This window comes from Drechmeria coniospora, chromosome 02, assembly GCF_001625195.1.
Source record: "Drechmeria coniospora strain ARSEF 6962 chromosome 02, whole genome shotgun sequence".
NCBI lineage: Eukaryota > Fungi > Ascomycota > Sordariomycetes > Hypocreales > Ophiocordycipitaceae > Drechmeria > Drechmeria coniospora.
The window spans coordinates 4597483-4618194 of NC_054390.1; the positions used below are offsets into that span (position 1 = coordinate 4597483).

At 59.9% G+C, this 20712-nt stretch overlaps 5 protein-coding genes across 5 annotated transcripts; 3 read left to right on the plus strand and 2 right to left on the minus strand.

The window, feature by feature from the left end:
* Window positions 1-7827: 7827 nt before the first annotated feature.
* DCS_04369 (uncharacterized protein) lies at window positions 7828-9327 on the plus strand (the record flags this gene model as incomplete). Its single annotated transcript, XM_040801679.1, has 4 exons — window positions 7828-7953; window positions 8026-8487; window positions 8722-9045; window positions 9124-9327. The coding sequence occupies 4 exons, from the start codon at window positions 7828-7830 to the stop codon at window positions 9325-9327; spliced, it is 1116 nt and encodes a 371-aa protein (XP_040656712.1).
* A 1647-nt stretch (window positions 9328-10974) lies between these two features.
* DCS_04370 (uncharacterized protein) lies at window positions 10975-11508 on the minus strand (the record flags this gene model as incomplete). The annotated part of the gene is made up of 1 exon (XM_040801680.1): window positions 10975-11508. One exon carries the CDS (start codon window positions 11506-11508, stop codon window positions 10975-10977), a length of 534 nt encoding a protein of 177 aa, XP_040656713.1.
* Window positions 11509-12913: 1405 nt separating this feature from the next.
* DCS_04371 (uncharacterized protein) lies at window positions 12914-14077 on the minus strand (the record flags this gene model as incomplete). Its single annotated transcript, XM_040801681.1, has 1 exon — window positions 12914-14077. The coding sequence occupies one exon, from the start codon at window positions 14075-14077 to the stop codon at window positions 12914-12916; it is 1164 nt and encodes a 387-aa protein (XP_040656714.1).
* Window positions 14078-17589: 3512 nt separating this feature from the next.
* On the plus strand, window positions 17590-19464 carry DCS_04372 (succinyl-CoA synthetase beta chain; the record flags this gene model as incomplete). Its single annotated transcript, XM_040801682.1, has 5 exons — window positions 17590-17979; window positions 18032-18161; window positions 18245-19099; window positions 19161-19279; window positions 19360-19464. The coding sequence occupies 5 exons, from the start codon at window positions 17590-17592 to the stop codon at window positions 19462-19464; spliced, it is 1599 nt and encodes a 532-aa protein (XP_040656715.1).
* Window positions 19465-20133: 669 nt separating this feature from the next.
* DCS_04373 (putative protein CGRA) lies at window positions 20134-20624 on the plus strand (the record flags this gene model as incomplete). Its single annotated transcript, XM_040801683.1, has 3 exons — window positions 20134-20209; window positions 20274-20419; window positions 20484-20624. The coding sequence occupies 3 exons, from the start codon at window positions 20134-20136 to the stop codon at window positions 20622-20624; spliced, it is 363 nt and encodes a 120-aa protein (XP_040656716.1).
* Window positions 20625-20712: the final 88 nt, after the last annotated feature.

Here is a 20712-nt window from a genome sequence, read left to right on the forward strand (position 1 = left end):
GAATGAGGAGGAGAAAAGTCGTTTGAGAGCAGGATCATGACGGCACTTTATACCACTTCGTTCACCGCCACCTGCTCGCGAGCAAGCATGGGCATTCCCTTTGCATGAGTAGGAGGCTGTGCAGTGCGTCATGTCTCCATCGACGTAGAGCGTTCGGCGTTGCTCCCCGAGTGCCGCCTCCGTGACATCACCTCCCGCTCGATATCGACCATGGGAGCCAGCCTTTCCTTTCCGAGTCCGGACCGGCACGGCCGATCGACGGCCACCCTGATGGATTCGACTTTGTAAGTGGTGTACTCGCGAGCAGGGAAACACTGCAAAAGACCCGCATCGTCCTCGGCTGAGCCGGCCATGGCCCCCTCCGTGGCCATCCGGATATGCGAGCAAAGATGCGTCCACGTAATGAAATCCGGCCACACATGCCGAGTGCTTTCATGGAGACACGCCCGCAGCAGGTGCTGGACGAGCAAGTACTTGCTCGCAGTGTCCAGTGCTGGCCTACCCAAGCAAAGCACCCCGTGCCGCATGGTACGATACCTATTCTGGGGGATGCCTCCATCACGAGACATGGGCAATGCTGTAAATAGTAGCAATTTTCTTCCTCGTTGACCCTTGGCCGACCCGATTCATGAGTCAAAGAGTCAAAAAGGGCCATTTCGAACACGCGCATGCACTTGGGCTTGCGGTGAGGCGTAGAGTCCATGTGCGAGTACACCTGGAGGGCATAGGATAGGTTGCATCTCGGACCGGCGCGCTCCTGGGTGACTGGACTGTAACGGCTCGATGACGAGCATCCCTCCGAGTGCGTATGCGTACGTGTGCGCTTGCGTGCATGCAATTGGTCGTATCGCACCGGTCGACCTGCGCCGCCCTCTCGTGATGCGGAATGGTTGAGTAGAACCGTAGGGACCACGGCGAGCAAGATTTGGCCCCCAAGCTCGTATCAGGTTCACGTACCATCTCCATCTCGTATTGATGCGTCTCTGGCAGCAGCCAACCACGGGCTTCCGGACATGCTTCCAGCCATGGTTCCAGCCGTGCCATTAGTGTGGCGGGACGCAAGACCCCCGCTGCGGACCATCGGCTGCAGCAGCGTTTGCCAAAGGTCACGGAACGACGGTGAGTCGGCGGGGGCTCGCCCGGCGTGAGCGGCCAGCAAGTACACCCAAGTACCAGAATTCGTACATGCATTGAACTCGCACATGTAAGTAGTTGCATACCGCACACTTGCGACAAAGGGTATGTGTACTATAATACATGGTTGTAGTTGCAAGTCGTGGTGGTGGTGATGGAGTGGTGGAATGGTGGTTGTGACGGCAGACGGCACGTGTACATGTATCCTCGTAACGGCTTCGTCCAGCTACTAATATTTGTGAACGAATACCGAGTTTGGATGGCATGCTCATGCGTAGTGTCATCGCTTACAGCTGCTTGATTGTATCACTCCGTGCACGTATTGACATGTATGTGCCTACGATGGCTCTCCGGCCTGTCGCGGCTTTGTGAGCGTCATGGTGGGCCCAAGGAAGCCTGCCGTTCTTGTCCCTAATTTTAGAAGCAACGTAGCCTTGGTTGCCGCTGCGGATGGGAAATCGAGTCCACAAGGCGTTCTGGAACAAAACGACCCTTTTTTCATCGGCTCCGACCACGATGGGCGTGCTGCGTCATGCCTTCGTCGTACTTGCCCGCATGCTGCACTTGCAATGGCATGTAGACGATGCATGTTGCTGTCTGCTGACCAGTGCCTTCCGAGGGGGGGTGGGTCACGTCGCTTGACAATCAGTCGAGTATCTCGTGTCTGAGGCGGACGACGACAAACGTTCGGGCCGAGGCGGGCTTGATCTCGTGTCGGGAGGGTCGGAGCATCGAGAAGTGGGTGAAATCAAGGCTGGCCGGAGCATCGACCGACAACCCTTGTTCCGTTTTTCTCCCCGACCCATTCGACATTTCGTGAAACGGCACAGCTCAGCTGTCAAACGCCCGTCCGGCCGCCGGTATGATGGCCTCCGGGTAGGCCAAAGCTTGGCAAGCACGGCGTCTTGTCATCGATGGGCCTCGTAGGTTGGTGCACGTGCACGACGTGCCTCGAGCTCGAGGGCGTCCGTCGAGCAGCTGCTTCGTCCACGTTCACATTCCGCTCGCGTTTCGCATCGCCATTGACCACATGACGTCATGGCTATGAGTGCCACGGCATTGGTTTGGCCATCCGAGCAAGCTACCGATTCAGCATGCAACACTGACGCGAGTCCGAGGCCGAGACTTGACCAGCGGATCCGAAGCCGAGACGCAGCGGCTGAAGGGACGGTGTGTCGTAGAGGCCATTTTGGGCGAGCAAATGGAAATTGACAAGTTTTCCTGCTCCCCTGCTCACCAGTTTCTTGTACCATGGGCATGATTCCTTGTGGGGGGAGGGGATCATCCGTATCTTGACCGATTCGCACTCTCCCGACTGGGCCTCCCTTGGCGGAGCCATTCCTGTTGTTTCCGCCGCCGCCGAGAATGGGCCTCGCGGTGGCTGTAGAATGGCCGCCCATGGCCATCAACAAGGGAGAACAAAAGGAAAGGGTCGGCGGCGATGGCATCTGGCAGACTCATTCGGCGTGCCCGTCTTGCGGCTGCAGCGACCGAGGATTGCTGGTTGTGTTGAAGGCGTGACCATCACGTGACGACATCCTACCCTACAATTGAAAGGCACGACCACGCAGACATCAAGTGCACCTTCCCTCACGTTTCAGGTTCTTGGCACTGCTTCGCCGTTGAGGATGGTGCGACTATATAATGAAACAAGAATACTGCGAGGCCATCAGCATGGCTCAAAGGCAAAACCGGCATCGCTGCCAGCCATGGTGATGGAAACACCGGCATGCAAAATACATCACCACCCGATCCTCACTCGACGTTGTGCAACATTGCCGTGGGCGAGCACTCACCAAGGGAAAATTCGGCCGGCCGGCTTGGCCATCTCGCCGTGCTTGGTTGACGATGGGCCAGCTGCTATTGCCTCAACGGCAAGATGGGGCGAATGACAGGCTTTGACAGGTTGCCAAGGGGCCTGGCGCCTTCTTCTGCCGATTCGCGTCGGCGTTGCTCCTCACGAAGCCGCCGTCGCCATCCGTCAAAGTTATCGACGGTGACTGCGACGGTGACGTGCGGCAGGCGACCCATCCGTTCAACGAGGCGACGAGCAAACTTTAGCACGCCCTGCTGGTCGGAGCCGCGGCTCGTGTGGTCAAGCTAGAAGCCGCGGGGTCGGTGGCCGTCATCATGAGCTTTGCCGTCGAGGGTGTCGACGCTTCCGAGAGGAGGAATGGCAGACGGGATGCAGGCGGAGTCTGGGAGCACGACCTCGACTAGAAGGTGCAGGACTGTCGCTTCATGTCCTCGGAAGGGTGCCGGCGGTGGACGATGGCGGCGACGGATCGGCCGATGCCGCAGCTTGTCGGCCATTGGGCCGCTCTCGTGGCACCACGACAAGTCAGGACATGCGGCTCCAACCGATGCCGAATGGAGGGATTGAATCACGAGTCGGCGGCCACCGAGGCCTCGTCGCGAACAAAGCTCCCTGGCGAGCGTCGTGATGATGGATCACGGGCCACATGGGGCCGAGGATCAAGGCGCTTGGTGAGTCTTGCTCTGCGCACCTACGAGGAATTGCTGCGTACAGGTACTGCTTGCGAGTGCAATGCACGTCCCGTTGGCTGTCATGTGACCGTCTCATGGACTGTGCAAGTGCTTTCTCGCACGTGCTTTGCTTGCACGTACTTCGCCGTACAGTACTGTGCACGTACCGCAGTGCTGGCAGCTTTGTTTAGGTGCAGGTAGCACCGCAGTGCAAGCAATACAACACAGCATCTAAAGTGGCATCCCGTCCCCTGCAGGGGAGAAGCTCCTCCTCTCCACTCCTGGCTCTTCGGCGGTCGTCGACGCTGCTTTTCCGCGGCGAGACTACATCACAGGCATGGCCTCGACTCGCTCTGGCACGTGTTCATGCTCCTGATGGCCCGGCCGTATCCTGACTTGGCTTCCTAGCAATCGAGACGGACGTTGACCAGCCGAACGAGGGATGCATCGACAAAGATGGTCATGCCGAATCCGACTTGCCTGAGCCACGATTCGAGGACAAAAGCACAAATGTTTGTTCGCCGTGACGCACGATAGCAAACCACACAAGACCGGCGACGTCCCGGCCGCTCCACGACTTAGCTGCCCGACGCTGCGCAAAGGCATAGCAGGGAGACCGAAATCCGAGGTCGTGTACGGCGGCCATCTCGAGCAGTGCGTCGACGACATTCGCAGCCTCGTCGTGCAAGCCGATGGCGATGGATGGCGGCATAGGGAAAATCCGATCGGAAAAGCTCGGCCGGATGATGACGGCGGGGGAGAGGCGCGCCTCCGTCGGGTGCCTCTTGTCCGACGGGTCCCCGGTGGCGATGCGATAGACGGCCGTGCCGTTGCCCGCAGGACGGCAGGCTCCCGCCGTGGCTCATCCGCCGCGGCAGTGACGGCCACGATGGGAAGAAGGACGGAGGAAGCAGGGAGACGACGGGCCAAGGTTCGGACGGTGACGGTTTCGGCTCCTGCGTCCCACTCGTTCCAGATCGAACCCGTGCTCGAAGCCAATCGGCGGCTCGGCTGACGAACTAGGACGAGTTTGGCACACGACGGAGCAGTGACAGCCACGGTGGCCGCCATGGGTCCGTCGAGCGTTTCCTGCTCAGGGCCGAACAGTGGACGGCGTCGACAAATTTAGAGCAGAGTTTATCCCGTTCGAGGTGTGAAACGACAGCCATGCACGGCGCACTCGAAATCACAGGCCGTATTCGACACATGCCAGGAGAGCGGGCTGGAGGAGGCTGCGCTGCGCCATGTCGCCGTGCAGGAGCGGCGCAGACTCGCCGTCCAAACGGCGTCGCAGAATCCGTGCCACAGGTACGGGTTGCCGTCGTGAGCGGCGGTGCGTGAGCGTACGGCTCGCATTCGCGTGCGAACCAAGTTGCACGTGCGGAGCACGCAGCACAGCTCCACGGCGTGGACGATGCGGACGTGGGTGCCAAGGCTCGACAGGTCAACCATGCTGCGCGAGCACGTCGTTGCAGGTGAATCTGCACCGCATCAGCGATGAGTTTAGTTGTTTGCGCAGCGGATTGGTGCTGCATCGCCCATCCTCCCGGCACCTACAGCGAGGCGGGCAGCCTACCACGTTCGACAGTCGTTGGCTGTACAGTATTTACGGTAAGAATTATTACCTGCATGACAAACGGGGCACGGCTGGCATTGCGGCGCTGTAACTACTTGTACTTGTACGGAGTACTGTACAGCAGGTGCAGGTGTACGGAGTAGTTGTGCATGTACTCCGTATTACTTGATCAATTGTACTCCGTACTTGCGTGCAGCACGATACGGCAGGGTGATTGATTATTACTAGGTACCAAGTACTTATGTGGGGGGCGGGGTGACTACTTAGGTGCCTACCGTAGGTACGGAGTATTACTAGGTGACATTATTCATCAATACCTGTACATATTCACACCTAACAAGTGTTGCCTGTACCGGCCCGGCTCCTGGTACTTGCAATGGTGGGTGCAATGCAGTGCTGCACAGTATGGCACAGAGAGGAGACGGGCTTGCGCGGGGCGGGGATGAATAATATTCATTACGAGTGTTACGGTATTCCGCATGGCAATTACTTGCTTCAGAACTCCGTACTCCGTCCCAAGGAACGAATCACAGTCGTGCTACTGGGCAAGTCGGTACCTGTCACCGTCGGAGCATACGAGTGCTGTCCTGGTACTCCGTACACTTTTGTGCATTGTACATAGGAGTGCACACGTACGTGCCCATGTACTTACAGTTCGTGCCTACTACGGAGCACTCCGCACGTACCAGCGTGCACCGCACCGGAAGCAAATGAATGCCACCGACGACGACGGCGTACCGTATTGCTGGCTCCCGTGGTACTCCGTGGCGGGACATGTCGTGTGGTCAATCACACGCCGTGCCGTGCCTACACATGCTGAAGTTGGTCATGATAGGCACGCAGCGCTGCGCACCGAGCACGTGCGGCACATGTAACGTGTCTCGTGCTTGCTTGCACTTATACGAGCACTGAACGGTATTCGCACAGGCAGTACTTAAGTACAGAGAACATGGACGGTAGCATTCACCATTTTTGGCTGGTTCTGTGTAATAATATTAATTAGGTGTACGAGCACAGTCAGCACTCAAGTACAGTACGGAGTACTCCGGGTGTGCTCTGTATTATTAATATTATTACTTAATACTCCGTACGTGCAGTAATCCTTACGGTACCTAGTACAGTACTCTGTAGCTACGAAGGAAGCATCGACTTTGTACTGTACGTGTACTATTATTGGGCACTCGTCCTACCTGTGGTGTCATGTTAGTGCTTGGTACTCGGTGCATGTTATCGCCTCGTGCTCTGTATCTGTCCCTGCAATCACCTGCACATGTACGGAGCGCTGTCAGAGCTCACAGCACGCGCAAGTACGTGCATCATTCGGTGCCACTGCAGTACATGCACTTGTACTGTAGGTGCGTAATTACCGTACATGTACAGTACTGACTTGTGCGCAAGTGCTGCTACGCAGGTCCCGCATGTTGATTGTCGGATTCGCTTGGCAGCCGTCGACCAGATGAATGACTCATGCCGACTCCTCTCGCCGAGCAAAAAAAGCATGCTCCTCCATGCATGCACTCGTACCTGCCAGCATTACTAATGAATGCTCCGCGCTGCGGCACGCCGTTGACGAGCTCGTAGTCCGTACTCCAGGCCGGAGAGGACGGCGGCTGCTTGAACCGGCTGCTCTCGTTGCGCATGCGGCGCAGGCCGTGGTGACGGCTGAGGCGCGTGGCTTGTCTCTGGCGAGGGGCCAGGCCTGCGAGCGGAGAGGAGGTCCCGGCGTGGCTGTGCAGGGGCCGAAACGGCCATCGATCGGCGGCGTCGCCGTGTGGAGCCGAGGAGGGGAGGCAGGGGTTGGGAGACGCGCCAAGATGGGGGGAGACGTGCCAAGATGGGACGGCGCTCATCTGGACGGGCCATTCCGGCAGCGTCCCAGCAGCGTGCGCGTACGACGTGCACCTGCATGCATGCCAACTTGGTTGTACTTGCATCTACAGCAGTTGCGCATATATGCCAACTTGGCCGTAAGTACTCCGTACTTGCATCTAGTTTCGCATGTGCGGAGTAAATGCTGGGCACGACGAGCCTTGCTTGGTCAGCCGGCTTAAGTACCGCCGTCGGTAAACGTGACGAGGATGCAAGTGCGCCCCACCACCACCACGGCACTCTGCACACACGCACACGGCATTCATTACATCGAGATGGAGGGTGATGGATGCCGAGGGCACGCTGCTGCCGAGTTGGGAGCATGCCTGCAAGCATTAATACCGTAATACTCCGTACTCCGTACATGTACGGGGTATTATTATTCCATGTGTTTACAGTAAGTACATGTATGGAGCACCTGTGTTGCGGTACGCTTCCGGTAAGGACAGGCACGCAATCTCCTCAATGACCGCGACGCCAGCTGCGCATGTGCCTGCACATCCACAGCAATACTCGGCACACCACCCGGCCGTACTCGCGCAACGGCGGCGGGCCATTTCGCCTGCTGAGCCTGCGCAAGCACGTTTACGGCTCACGATGCCGCCGCGCACGGTGCGGGTGGGAAGGGCGGGCGAGTGCGGTGTAGGCAAGTAGTCGTGCTTGCAAGCAAGGCCATGCGCAAGCAAGTTCATGCAGGCTCACGAGCGCATGAACAGACGTCATCGGCCACGGTGCCTTGGCGAGCGACGTGCGCCTTTAGAATGTCACGCGTGCAGCGTCGCTGGCGGGGGCCGTTTGTAATCGCGAGTAGTCGCGACGAGCGAGACCAAGACGTCCTGCACGAGCACGCCGAGGGGCAAGTACTTACTCGCAAGTGCTACGTCGCGGTACGGGCGTCGCTCGCACGCGTTGGCTGCCTCCCCAGCCCGTTCCCTCGGTAACGTTGCGAGGCGCAGCAGGCAGAACGTGGGCGCTCGCTCATGCGAGGAGAGGCCACAGAGGCCACAGAGGCCACAAAGGCCACAGAGGCCACAGAGGCCACAGAGGCCACAGAGGCCACAGAGGCCACAAAGGCCACAGAGGCCACAGAGGCCACAGAGGCCACAGAGGCCACAGAGGCCACAGAGGCCAGACAGGCCAGTTGGCTCATGCATCGACACCGTCGCGCGAGCACGCCCGCCCGCAATGGCAGATCCTTTCCACACTGCGATGCCATTTCACATAATGGACCAAGACGGGCGACGGCGGAGGAACCATCCTCCACTCTTCCTAGCCTGCGCCGTACTTGCGCATCCTCCTCCCTCCCCCCCACCCACACCTCCCTGTTCAGCGACCGCCTTGGCGCTGGTCCGCACGACACCGGAGCTCAGCCTTCCCGAATTTCAGCTTTTCACCTCGACGAGGCCGAAACATCGACGGAGGTGACGGTTCCTGGACGGGAGGGGCGGGGCGAAAATTACGTATAAAGGTAGACGTTTGCCTAGTCATGGGTCGTCGCCTGGCAATAGACCTCTCCTCACAAGCAGCAGCAGCAACAGCAGCAGCATTGAACGCGCTCCGTCCAAACGAAACACGTCTTCCATCCAGCCGCGCGACCGCTCCCTCCCTCGCCTTTGTGCGGACACACGTGACGGCACGCAACACTGGACCGTTAGCACTTGACCGCATCGCGCAACCACCATCGCCTTCCACCACCCATCGACACCCAGATACCTCGCGGCGAGCATCACACAACCACACGTCATGCATCGCGCACCATGAAAAGCGCCATTGCCCTCCTCGCCCTCCCCGCCCTCGGCGCGGCGGCGGCCGTCTCGTGGCGTCCCAAGCTGTTCGATCCGATCGAGGGTGTTTGCACTTTTGGCGGGAGCCAAGGGGCCGATGGCCAGATGAAAATCTTTGAATTTATCCGTTGCATGGAAGCCTGTGCCGTGTCCGTCACCGCCGCCGACTCCTGCGTTGGTTGCGATGAATGCCTTGTAAGTGCCTTCCCTACCCCGCCGCCGATGGCTGGCCCGCGACGGCGACCGGAACCCTAATGCCGCCGTTACCCACAGACTCAGTACGGGTTGACGAAGCTGTCGTCGAGGCAGAGGGATAACACGCCGATAACGCCCAATAACCGACCGGCGAAGCCCTACTCGACCAAGACATATTCATCACCAAATGCCGCCGTGCAATCATCAGGAGCCGAGCCGGTCGTGCCGGCAGAGCAAGGCAATGCGGTTGCCGCACCGGATCTGTCGGGAAATTGGATATGACACCGCACCGGGACTTGGATTTGTCGTTCTTGCTCATCTCTTCCTACTCAACAGCGATCGAATTTCAGCAAGCAAAATAGATTCCCAACCTTGGCGCAGCTCAACAGCGATCGGATTGCAGCAATCGAAATATATTCCCAACCTTGGCGCAGCTCAACAGCCATCGAATTTCTGCCAGCATAATAGATTCCCAACCATGTCTTCGTCATTCTGCCATTCTTTTGTACATAATTTAAGCGGGCATATGGAAAGACCTGTTGCCCCTTCATTTGAATTGCCTCGCGATGACCTCATCCTCGGCCGTGTCGGCTCCTGCCGTCGACCTGTTCCCAGGTGCTCCTCGGCGAGGTAGCCATCGAGACCTGTCGCCTTTTCCATTGTCATTGCTTCCCCATGACCTCTTTCTTGGTCCGTGTCGGCACTTGCCGCTGGCCGTCTTTGAGTTGCTCCTTGTGAACGGACGCGTTCGCGTGGGAAGCATCGTCCATGATACATCTACCATTGGTCCACCTGCTGTTGGTCCACCCACTGTACAACACAGTACAGGCACATGCGCATGCAGGTGTTGTGCCCCGGGGGTACGTCCTGTGCATGCAGGTGCCATCCCGTGTCCGTGCTTGTGCTGCCGTGCGTGTGCTGCCGTGCGTGTGATGCGTGCTGTCGAGAGCTGCAAGCGTTTACCGGTACGGCTGAAAGCACGGAGAAGAAATAATCCTTCGTACATGGGCTACGCGCACATGAGCACAACGAATACTAAAGTACGGTGTACAAGAACGGCGTAATTGCATGTGCAGGTACGGAGTACAGTACGGAGTATTGAGTATTATTATTAGTTGCAATACGGAGTACATATCGGTGCGGATCGTGGAAATTACCCCGCGATGCGGACATGCCCCGATAATAATACCCCGCGACAACGATTACCCCGCGAAATCCCTCAACTTGCTCGTACCGTCGACGCCAGCAGTGAAGGGGTCGGTCCTGAGCGTCCACCAGGTCGTCCACCTGGCCAGCTGCACACATCGTCGCCTGGTGCACGCATGCCCGCGCCGCCGCATGCCCATGCCGCCTGCGGTGTGACCGATCGGGGATCCGTTCTCACATTGTCCATGCACGAGCACATCTAAGTAGACGGCAAACGAGAGTACAGTATATTCGCGGCGCGCAGCGGTTCCTGCGACGTGGTCGAAAGCAGAACAAGTCCCCAGAGTGTGCCGGTCCCTCCCTCTCGCCGTGGCAATGGATGCGTTGTCAAACGTGGCATCGTCGACGGCCCTCGGACGGGCCGACCGTCTCAACCCCGGTTCCGACCTCGTTCCCGACCTCGTTCCCGACGGCTCATTCCTCCGTCGGCTAGTGTGCCGGTCCCTCCCTCTCGCCGTGGCAATGGATGCGTTGTCAAACGTGGCATCGTCGACGGCCCTCGGACGGGCCGACCGTCTCAACCCCGGTTCCGACCTCGTTCCCGACCTCGTTCCCGACGGCTCATTCCTCCGTCGGCTAGTGTGCCGGTCCCTCCCTCTCGCCGTGGCAATGGATGCGTTGTCAAACGTGGCATCGTCGACGGCCCTCGGACGGGCCGACCGTCTCAACCCCGGTTCCGACCTCGTTCCCGACCTCGTTCCCGACGGCTCATTCCTCCGTCGGCTACATGGACATGTTCTCGTTCATGGCCCTCATCATAGCGTGGCCGCATCCGCTGCAAAACTTGTCCTGGGGCGTGCACTTGTTGCCGCAGTCGCTGCAGAAGCGCATGCCCTCGGAGGCGGCGGCGTTGCCTCGGGGCATCAGCGACGGCGCCATGCCTGCCTGCTGGTACATGGGCGACGGCAGCGAGTTCGCCGGCGAGTGGAGCACGTCGTTGGACCCGTACGTCGGCGACATGGCCGCCGACGACTGCATGTTGTTCATGGGCCCGCCGGGGGAGACGGGCTGCTTCGCCATGTTCTCGGCCTGCTGCTTCGACATGGCGTCGTTGACCGCCTGGTCGATCGCTCGCTGGTTGCGGAGCCGCTCGTTCTCCTCGGCGTAACGCCTGATCTCGGCCTCCTGCTCCATCTGGTACTGCCGCTCGGATTCCACCTGCGCCTGCTTCTTCGCCCCGTGCCGCGAGGCCGCCGTCGCCGTGCCCGCGATGACGGCGGCGCCGAGCAGGGGGGTGCGTCGTCTTCGGCCAAACATGTTGTCAACGTGATTCGTCCGGGGAGCCCAAGGTCGATGGGATGTGACGATGTGGATGGAGGCGGAGGAGTAGAGGTGAGAGCAAAAGTGGTGTCGACCGACTTGTCCGTGGAGGGGGGGTGCCTCTGGCTATATATACCGTGCGCTCGTCGAGCACGCACGCATCGAGCAGACGTGCTCCGTACTGTGTGCAGGGCAATGCGCAGGCCAGGCTGTGCATGCTCGGGCGGGAGCACGTAGAATCCGCACATGCGTCCACCGCACCGTGCGACGACCAACCGACCTCGTTCGCGGCCGCCGCCCGTGGGCTAGCCGCTCCTTTGTCGTCCTCGCCACCCTTCGCCGCCGATGGTGGCAACATCGGGCCAGGAATGGACAGAGGGTTGGCCTGATGTCCAGCCCAGGACCGCCACGAGGCCAGCCTTTGCGCGACTGCTGGGCGACGCGGAGAGAGGTCCGTCGCGCCACGCGAACCTAATCATGTCGTCCTGGGGCCCTCATTCGGTCTCGTCGGATTCGGACCCCGCAAACGATGGCCCTCGAGCGTCGTTAGCGACGAGTAGTGGCAGGTAGTCTTGGCCCGCCTCGCACCCGCCGCACCGGTACTGGCTCTGGCTCGCTGCCACAGGGTCGAATGGTTTCGTCCGGCGACGAGGCCGTCGGGCATTTCGAGTCGTCCGGACGCCGCCAAACGAGTCGAGGCACGGTGTTGCGTTCGTCGACGGTGGTGGCTGGCTGTGGCGAATGCACCTCGCCAGCTGTGGCTGTGGTTCGTTTGCGGGACGCAGCACGTCACGTGCGGCACCTGTCGCCGATGCGGCGCATCCAGCTCTCCTGCATCCAGGCCAGGCACGCCCGATCCGTACCGACGTCAGAGTCGCCGCCCTTTTTTTTTTTTTTTTTTTTTTCTCGTTTCCTTCTTAGGCCATGTCTCACTGCCCCCTTGAGACGCGAATTGCGTGCGTCTCCTTCGCATGCGACTTGGAAGGAATGAAAATGTCCGTCCCCAGAATAGGCCATAGTACGTACTGGCGACGAGACGATGAAACGTGCGGCGGCGGCGGAACGGCGTCATGAGGTGAAGGAGTCACTATGCCCATCGACGGAGATCACGATCACGGCCCAAGGTCGAAAGTCGTCTCGTCATGGATAACCACGCCATGTGGCAGCGTTGATGGGAATCGCTCATCATGTCGTTGGAAAGCTATGCAAATCGTGATGCGGCCGAAATACAGGACGCAAAACCAACACGCCGCCGTCCTACCCAACGCCAACCTGCACAAAGCCAACGCAAAGTCGATCGAATCCGGCCACGCCATGCCGGCCAGGAGTTGGGGTCCCTCCCTTTCCTCTCTCGTCGTTCGTCCGCTCGTCGTCGGGTCCATCTCTCCGACGGCAGCGACGCTCAGGCCGACGTCCTCCAGCCGGCTGCCGGCGCAAACCAGCGAGAGCGATAGAGCTGCTGCGAAAGGGCCACCGCCTGCGCGGCCCCTCGACGGCCCAGCCGATGCACGCTCCTCGTCAGGACATCGCCCCAATCGGCCTGGGTGAAGAGAGCGTTGCCCTTGCCGTCGAAGCTCGCCGATTTGATGTCGCCGCGAGGGAGGCGGTCTCGATGCGTCGGCCCGGGCTGGAAGGCGCGCAGGGACGGCACCGTCTTCAGCACCTCGTCGCCGTGCCGAAATGTCTTGGTGCCCATGTCGAACAGGTGAACGTCGAGGTCGGTCGAGATGAAGAGCTGTCGCTTGTTGGGCACCGGCGTCGCGTGGTGGCTGCCGTCCCACCACGTCTCCTTCGGACCCGGCCACTCCTGCGAGAGCATCTGGGGCGGGCCGATGACGTAGGTGCCGGCCGGCGCGCTGTCAAAGGCGCCGCTCCGCCGGTCGAAGGCGTAGCTGTTGAGGATGCTCCGCGACGGCGTCGTGCCGAGCGGTGGCTGGTCGTTTCCCACGGCCCACAGCAGGCCGGCCTCGTCGTCCCAGACGAGCGAGTGGCAGGCCGTCATGCCGTCGAGACCCTGCAGGAGAGGGGGGTCGGGATTTTGCGCTCCGACGGTCGGGTCGACGATGCGGACGTTGCCCACGCTGCTGTCCGACGTGGTGGCAATGGCCAGCCTTTGGGGCGTGACGAGCTCGAGACTGTGCGTGTTGGCAAAGGGCGCGCTGTCGAGGCACATGCCAAAGGTGATTTGCTTGTCCGTCGACGGGTTCTCCGGATGGTGATTGATCATGACGGCGGCGCTGCCGACGATGGCGAGGATGCTCCTGCCCCCGTTCGCCCACTTGGCGTCCGGGAGAACGCCCGAGGCCTTGAGGCAGCCCTTGAGCCGACTCGGAACCTGTTGCCCGTCGTAGTCGTCGCTCCCCCAGGACCATGACGGGTTTCCTTGGGCGTCGTGAATGGCGATTTTGGCCGGAAAGTAGAGACCGGTGATGATCTGCGGCGGCGACCCTGGCCGGCCGTCGGCTTGCCGGCTCACACGTCCATCGGCCGTCGGAAGTGCCGCCCCGAAGACGGCGGGGGCCGCCGTCAAGAGCGAGGCGGCCCAGAGCAGAAGCGAGTGTCCCATCCTTGGCCTCGGCGAACCGCTGCTCGGTCGACGATGCGTCCGTCTCGCTGCTCGCTGCCGCCCGATGCTGCTTCGAGCAAGCCGGTCCGAGCAGGGCGGTCAAGGTGCCCGCGCGGCGAGCGGAGCGATGCTGAGGGTGCGACGGCAACGAGGATGGGGGTCTTGTAATGGGCCTTGTTATGGACCTTGTTGTGGGCCTTGTTCTTTCGTCACTTGCGGTCGAGCAGATGGTGAAGCGGTTCTCGTGGCGAGTTAGAGGTGGTCCAAGGTGGTGTGCATGTTTCCATATATACTCGTGTTTGTGTGCGTACTCGAACAATATGCGTACGCACGCCGAGCAGGCGTACTTGGGCTCGCAAGCACATGCGTCGGTGGCATCTCCTGCGGACGGTGGGGCCGTGCCATGGCATCGTAAGGGTCAACATCTCATTTCTTATAGTTCCCCAAGCTCGATCGGGGAGGAGGAGCCGGTTGTTTTCTTGGCTCGACGTCGAAGCCCGCACGTCCCGTCGGCCGCCGCGTCACCGTCGTCCTCGTCGGCTGGCCGTGACGTCTGACGGCCCAACGGCAGGCCGCCGCCTCGTCCCTCCCGCTCGCCTGCCATGGCAAGGCAGGGACGCCAAGACAACGGAGCTGACTGTTCATCACCAACATCCCGGTCCACGCTGGATCCTCCTCCACCGGCGGCGCCGAGCAGGCGCGCGGAAGAGGGACGACGGGAATGGCGGTCCAATGGGATGGGCTCGATGGTGAAGCTGAAAATGGCCGGGCCAAGAAATGCCGCCTCCTCCATCGAGCCAAGACAGTCGATGCTTTTCGACTGGCGTCGCCGGCGTCGTACCGTCCGCCTGCTCGTGCGTGGTGAACGGCGGCGACGTGGACAAGCGGAATGCGTGATGATCCTCGCCCTGCACGGCATGGTCGTGGGCAACTCGCACCTCGAACAAGCGGCGGAATTGCTTCTGGTTTTTGCTTTGCTCTGCGCCTGAGGCAGCCCCTGCCGCTGGCCTGAGGACGAAGCAGGGAGTACGAAGCACTGCCGACGCGCAGGTACTCGTACTCGTGCACGCAGGGACTCTGACACGATGACGCCCGATGGAGGTAACGACTAGGCGTACCGGTACATGTAGTGGCACTTGCCCAAGTACTTACTTACAGGACTCGCCTGTGGCGCACGCGCATGGAGGCACCTACGGACGAAAAATAGAAGCTCACCAGCGCGGCGAGCTGGGTGTGGCGCAAGCAAACGTCACGCCCACGCATCCCGGCACGCCGGCGCGTACTGTAAATACCCTCTGCCCAGTACCAATGGGGACGTGCATCTGTAACAGGTACAGGTCGACGGGTACATGTACTCGGAAGAACGAGTAATCCAACGTGCAAGGCACCGGCTTCCGCACCGCACAGCGTACCAGGTACGGAGCAGGCAAGTAAGTGCATGTACATGTAGCTATGCCGCTGAAGCACTCCGCAATTACTTCGTACTCCAGCATGCAGGGCACCGGCTTCCACACCGCACAGCGTAACAGGTACGGAGCAGGCAGATAAGTACATGCACCAATGCCGCTGAAGCACTCCGTAATTACTCCGTGCTCCAACACACATGCAAAACATGTCCAACACGTCCACCGTCGGTCCTCGCTGTTTTTCTTCTTCCTTTGCTCCGTGCTACGGGTGCGGTGCGTCCTGGAACGGGGTCTTGTCAGCCGGATGTGACGACCCGTCCGCCACCGAGTGGCTGTCAAACAACGCTGGCCAGTTCGTGCTGGGCGCCAAGATTAAGTGCTGATCTCGACGGAAAAGGCGGCAGCTCACGTCTTGCCTCTGCCTGCACCGCGGAGGAGTGACCCTCACGATGGGTACGCTTCCCTGGCCTTGCCCGGTGCGTGTACGTACTTGGGTGCGAACGCATGCGCATGCTCCACAGGGACCATGCCAGCTTCCATTCTAGCCAGGCTCTCAGGCGACTCGGGTGCTTGGCCATGCGACGCGGGCGTCCAGATACCTATTGCGGGCGGTGCAAGAGAATGCTGCACGTGCGAGTGTACAGGAATAGTGCATGCATGTCAGGTTGCGAGGTTACCCCGGGCCCCCACGGCCAAGGCGCCAAGGCCCGACACGGCGAGCGCTGCCGCCAGCTTGCCATGCAAACGCGGCGTACCTTGCACGTACGTACTATGTTGCAAGCATCTGTCAAGCATGATTGTAGGTGCAAGCAATACTACGGAGTACTCCGTAGTACTCGTACTTACACGGGATCGCCTGCGTCATTACAGCCAGCTACTAGGTACTAATTAGCGAAATCGTGCTACCTTGGTACCTAGGTACTAATTACCGGAGCATGGAGTAGACGGACTGCATTACTTACATGTAACTGACGATTCAGTTCGAGGCGCTATAGCACCTAGTATTACCTACTAGGTAGCAGTCTGTAATTGGGTGCAAGTGCCGGTACATGGGATCGCCTGCACCTTTGCTACAGCTAATACCGTACACGTACCTGAGACATACTCGTACGGTTTTCGAGGCGCTATTACGGGATTGTAATGTGGGTTGGGGTGCAAGTGCTCGTAGGTACGTGGGATTGCTAGTACCAAGTAATACGCTGCACACGTACAACATACAACCACGTTGCGCTTCAGCTCGAGGCGCTACGTCAGGTTTTGTAGGTGCAAGTACGGAGTTACTCGCACATGGCAAGGTTGTCTGCACCCTGATTGCCAGCTAATACCGTACGGCGTGCTTGTAATACCTGGTCGTGTACGGAGTACTGTACAAGTAGATACAGTACATGTACATGACGCTTCAGCTCGAGGCGCAGCTGCCACAGGCGTAGTCCGGCCTGCGAGAGCTACATGACGGTACGGAGTACCAGCGGGGTGGCAAGCATTATCACTACTGGTAGGTCGTGGTATAACCGAGCACGTCGTGCTCGTCAATCTCGCACACTGGCACCGCCGCGTCGCAATGCGACGTTCACGACTGTCGTCCAAACCACTCGTGCACTGCCTAGGTAGGTAGCCAGCGACGGTTGCTTCAGGGAGGCGGAGGCTCGTTGGGACAAGGCTCTTGGGAAACCCCTACGTGTACGGAATACTCCGTGCTTGCCTTGTCCATGCCTGCTGCGGTCGGTCTAGTTGTACGCAGATGCAAGGCTTGCGACGCCTCCGTGTCCTTGTTACCAGGTCCAAGTGCACATGTACTTACTTATGCCGGCCGTGGTCCGTCCATTCACATCCGCAGGTACTTATTTGTATACGTGTGTTTGCAAGTAATACTAGGTACTTACTTGCTACTGTGCTAGGTACTAGGTACTAGGTATACTACTGTAATACTAGTATGTAAGTACCAGTGTATAGGTACTAACTAGTTGCCTACCAGGTACCTAGTAGATGTGCTGTAGACGATGTCCTTTACAGGGGCTGAGTGGCGGCCAAGGGCCTGCGCGCCATCGCGGCGGTGCTGCTGGGTACCTGCCATGCATGCACCTGTGATTTGAAGCGGCGCGGAGCATGGTGCGCGGCACGGCTGAACACACCTCACAGGCACCAAACGCCATCGTGAGCGGCAAAAGACCTCCTGTCACAAACTCTTCTGCTACCCGTCGTGCCGGCCCCGCATCGCTCGGGAACGCAGCCGCCGCCGATGCTGGTTTGGGCCCAGCCAGATCGATTGCCGCGTCGGTGCGAACCTCTGCCCGCATCGTGCCCGTCTCGCGGGACGCGTGCTGGCTCCTCCGCCTCTGGCCCTCACCGCCAACGCCAACGCCATGGCCACCCAGAGGCTGCCGTCGACGAGCTTTTCCCGCATCGCACACAAGGTCATGCGCACCCATGAGAGGAGATGGTCGTGCCGATGAAGCCAGCATCCGAGCTGACTCTCCGCAGGTGCTCGTGCCGCAGGTGCGCCGTCTGAGCATCCACCAGCATCAGTCGCTGCGGCTGCTGGCCCAAGTACGGACGTGGCCATGACCCCCATCACCGCCGCCACCGTCTGACCCGTCACTCGCAGTCTGGCGCTCCGGTTCCGCGAGGCCGCCTTGTTCGTACCGTGACGGAGGCAAAGACGGCCATCGATGAGTTCGGTACCGTCACCACCTACCTTGCCCGCATCCGCCCATCACCGACGAGTCGTCGCGACGCGGCCCGTACGCTGACATGGTTCCAGGACCTGGCTGTCGCATCACGCCGCAGCTTCTGCCTCGAGCCCGAGTGTATGGTCGGCTCGGAGGGGGTGGCCGATGCGCCGGCCAGGTCGTCTGTGGCCCCGAGCACGGCCAGCTCGTCGCGTCCGAGATGCTTGGCCAAGGAGGGCGCGGGCGACAAGATGGCCTCGTCGTCGGCGAGCTCTACGTCACGCAGTCGGTCGAGGCCGCGTCGGAATGGTATCTCGCCATGGCCATCGACAGGGAAAGCTGCTCTCCGACCATTGCCATCTCCAAGAAGGGTGGCCGTGACATCGACGTCATCGCCCGGGACCATCCACCGACCCTCTTTGCTTTTCCCTTCCAGCTATCCCGAGGGCTGACGGCCGAGGTGCTTTCGAGCATCGCGTCGGAGCTTTCGCTCTCATCGCGGGAGAGGCGGCATCTCGAGCGGATCCTCCAAGCCATGCACGGCATCTTTTCGCGACGGGACGCCACGCTGCTCGAGATCAACCCCCTCGTGCGCACCGCCGACGAGCGCTTCCTCTGCGTCGACACCAATTTCACCTTTGACGGCGCCGCCGCCGGACGGCAGGCGGAACTCTCGGCGCTGCGCGACGGGAGCCAGGAGGTGGCCGACGAGCTCGAGGCCGAGCGGCACGGGCTCGTCTACGTCAAGATGGACGGCAACATCGGCACCGTGGTGAACGGGGCGGGCCTGGCGATGGCGACCAACGACGCCGTTGGCTTCTGCGGCGGCGCGAGCGCCAACTTTTTGGACGCCGGCGGCAAGGCGACCGAGGAGACGATGCAGAAGGCGTTTGCCATTGTCACGCGAGACCCGACCGTCCGGGCCATCCTCGTCAACATCTACGGAGGTGACGTCGGCCTCCTTCCGTCGAGACAGACGTGCGCACATTCTGACGAGCCGCTCACCAGGCATCACCCGATGCGACATGATAGCCGCGTCCATCCTGGGCGCGAGCCGGCAGATGGACATGCGCGTGCCCATGGTCGTGCGCCTGCAGGGCACCAACGCGGAACGCGGCCTGAAGATGGTGAGCGAGCCGCGATCCCTTGACGCCACGTCGCCGGCGCCGGCGCCGCTCCCGCGCTGACAAGGAGCGACGACGAACAGCTCGAGGCCGCCGACCTGGGATTGCACGTCGAGTCGGACTTTGGGCGCGCAGCCCAGCTCGTCGTCGAGCTTGCGAATGCGACGGTCGTCGATGGCGAGAAGTGATGGGCAGTTTGCTTCATGCCACCTATGCTACATGATGCAAACCATGTACGTGACAGATGAGCGCTGCTCAACTTGAAAGTAGCAGTATGAGGTGGTGCTGAAACGTGGTCCAGATGGAATCGAATGCAGTGGAATGAGTTTGTTCACATGTGCACGTGAGAGTGCATGGTTCCTAGCACAGCACGTACTGAAGGACTTGTACTCTACGGAGTACTGTACTTACTGAAGCAATACCTAGTAATACTAGGTACCTAGTAGGTACTTGTGGGTATGGAGAACGTTCAACCACTGTAGTTTGTGCTCCGAGAATATACATGTACAGTAATACTCCGTACTCCGTTCTTGTACTCCGTACATACTAGTAAATACAGTACAGTTAGTTACAAGTACTGCAAGTGCTGATGTAAGTGCTGTACTGTAAGTGCTGTAGTTAGTTGCAGGTGCTGCAATACAACACAACTAGTCCTTGTACTTGTACCTGAGTACATGCATACCTGGAGCGGGGCATCCCTCCACCCGCCACTTCACGCCGGCCACACCGCCTTGGTCGACCCCATTCCAAATTAGCCCGACCAGAATGGCAGAAATTTTAGACTCTTTCGATGAGCGCCGCAGACGAGGCAGCAAGATTCTCCATCAGCCAGCAAGCTCCAGAGTCTCAGCGCAATCATGTCCACGGTCGATGAGGTTCCCAGCCTCGTGTCGGCCTCGAAGCTGGAAAAGCCCCTTGGAATGCGCAAGAATGGTGAGGATCCGATGCCATCACTGCCGAGCCAGCCAGCGAAACGAGACTGACGGACAGACGGCAGGCAAGCAGTGGCATGCACAGAAAAAGGCTTTCCGGCCAACCGCAGGCTTGACGTCGTACGACAAGCGAGTGAAGCAGCGCAACGAGATGACCATGATGAAGGCCAAGGAAAAGGAGATGAAAGAGGAAAAGGAACAGCTGCGCCAGGTACGTCTGCCGTCCCGACACATACCAAGTCATGTTGGGCTCACAGGCATGTCTCATGCTGTAGGACCGTATCCAAGCCATACGAGACAAACGAGCCAAGAAGGAAGAAAAAGAGAGGTATGAAAAGATGGCCGAGACGATGCACCGAAAGAGAATCGAGCGATTGAAGAGGAAAGAGAAGCGGAACAAGCTGCTGAATTCCTGAGTCGACCCTTCGGCGCCGTCGCAGGCAGGCAGGCGTTCCCGTCCTTTGGCGTTGTGGAGTTTGGCAAGCCCATGTTCAGGTAGCTTGG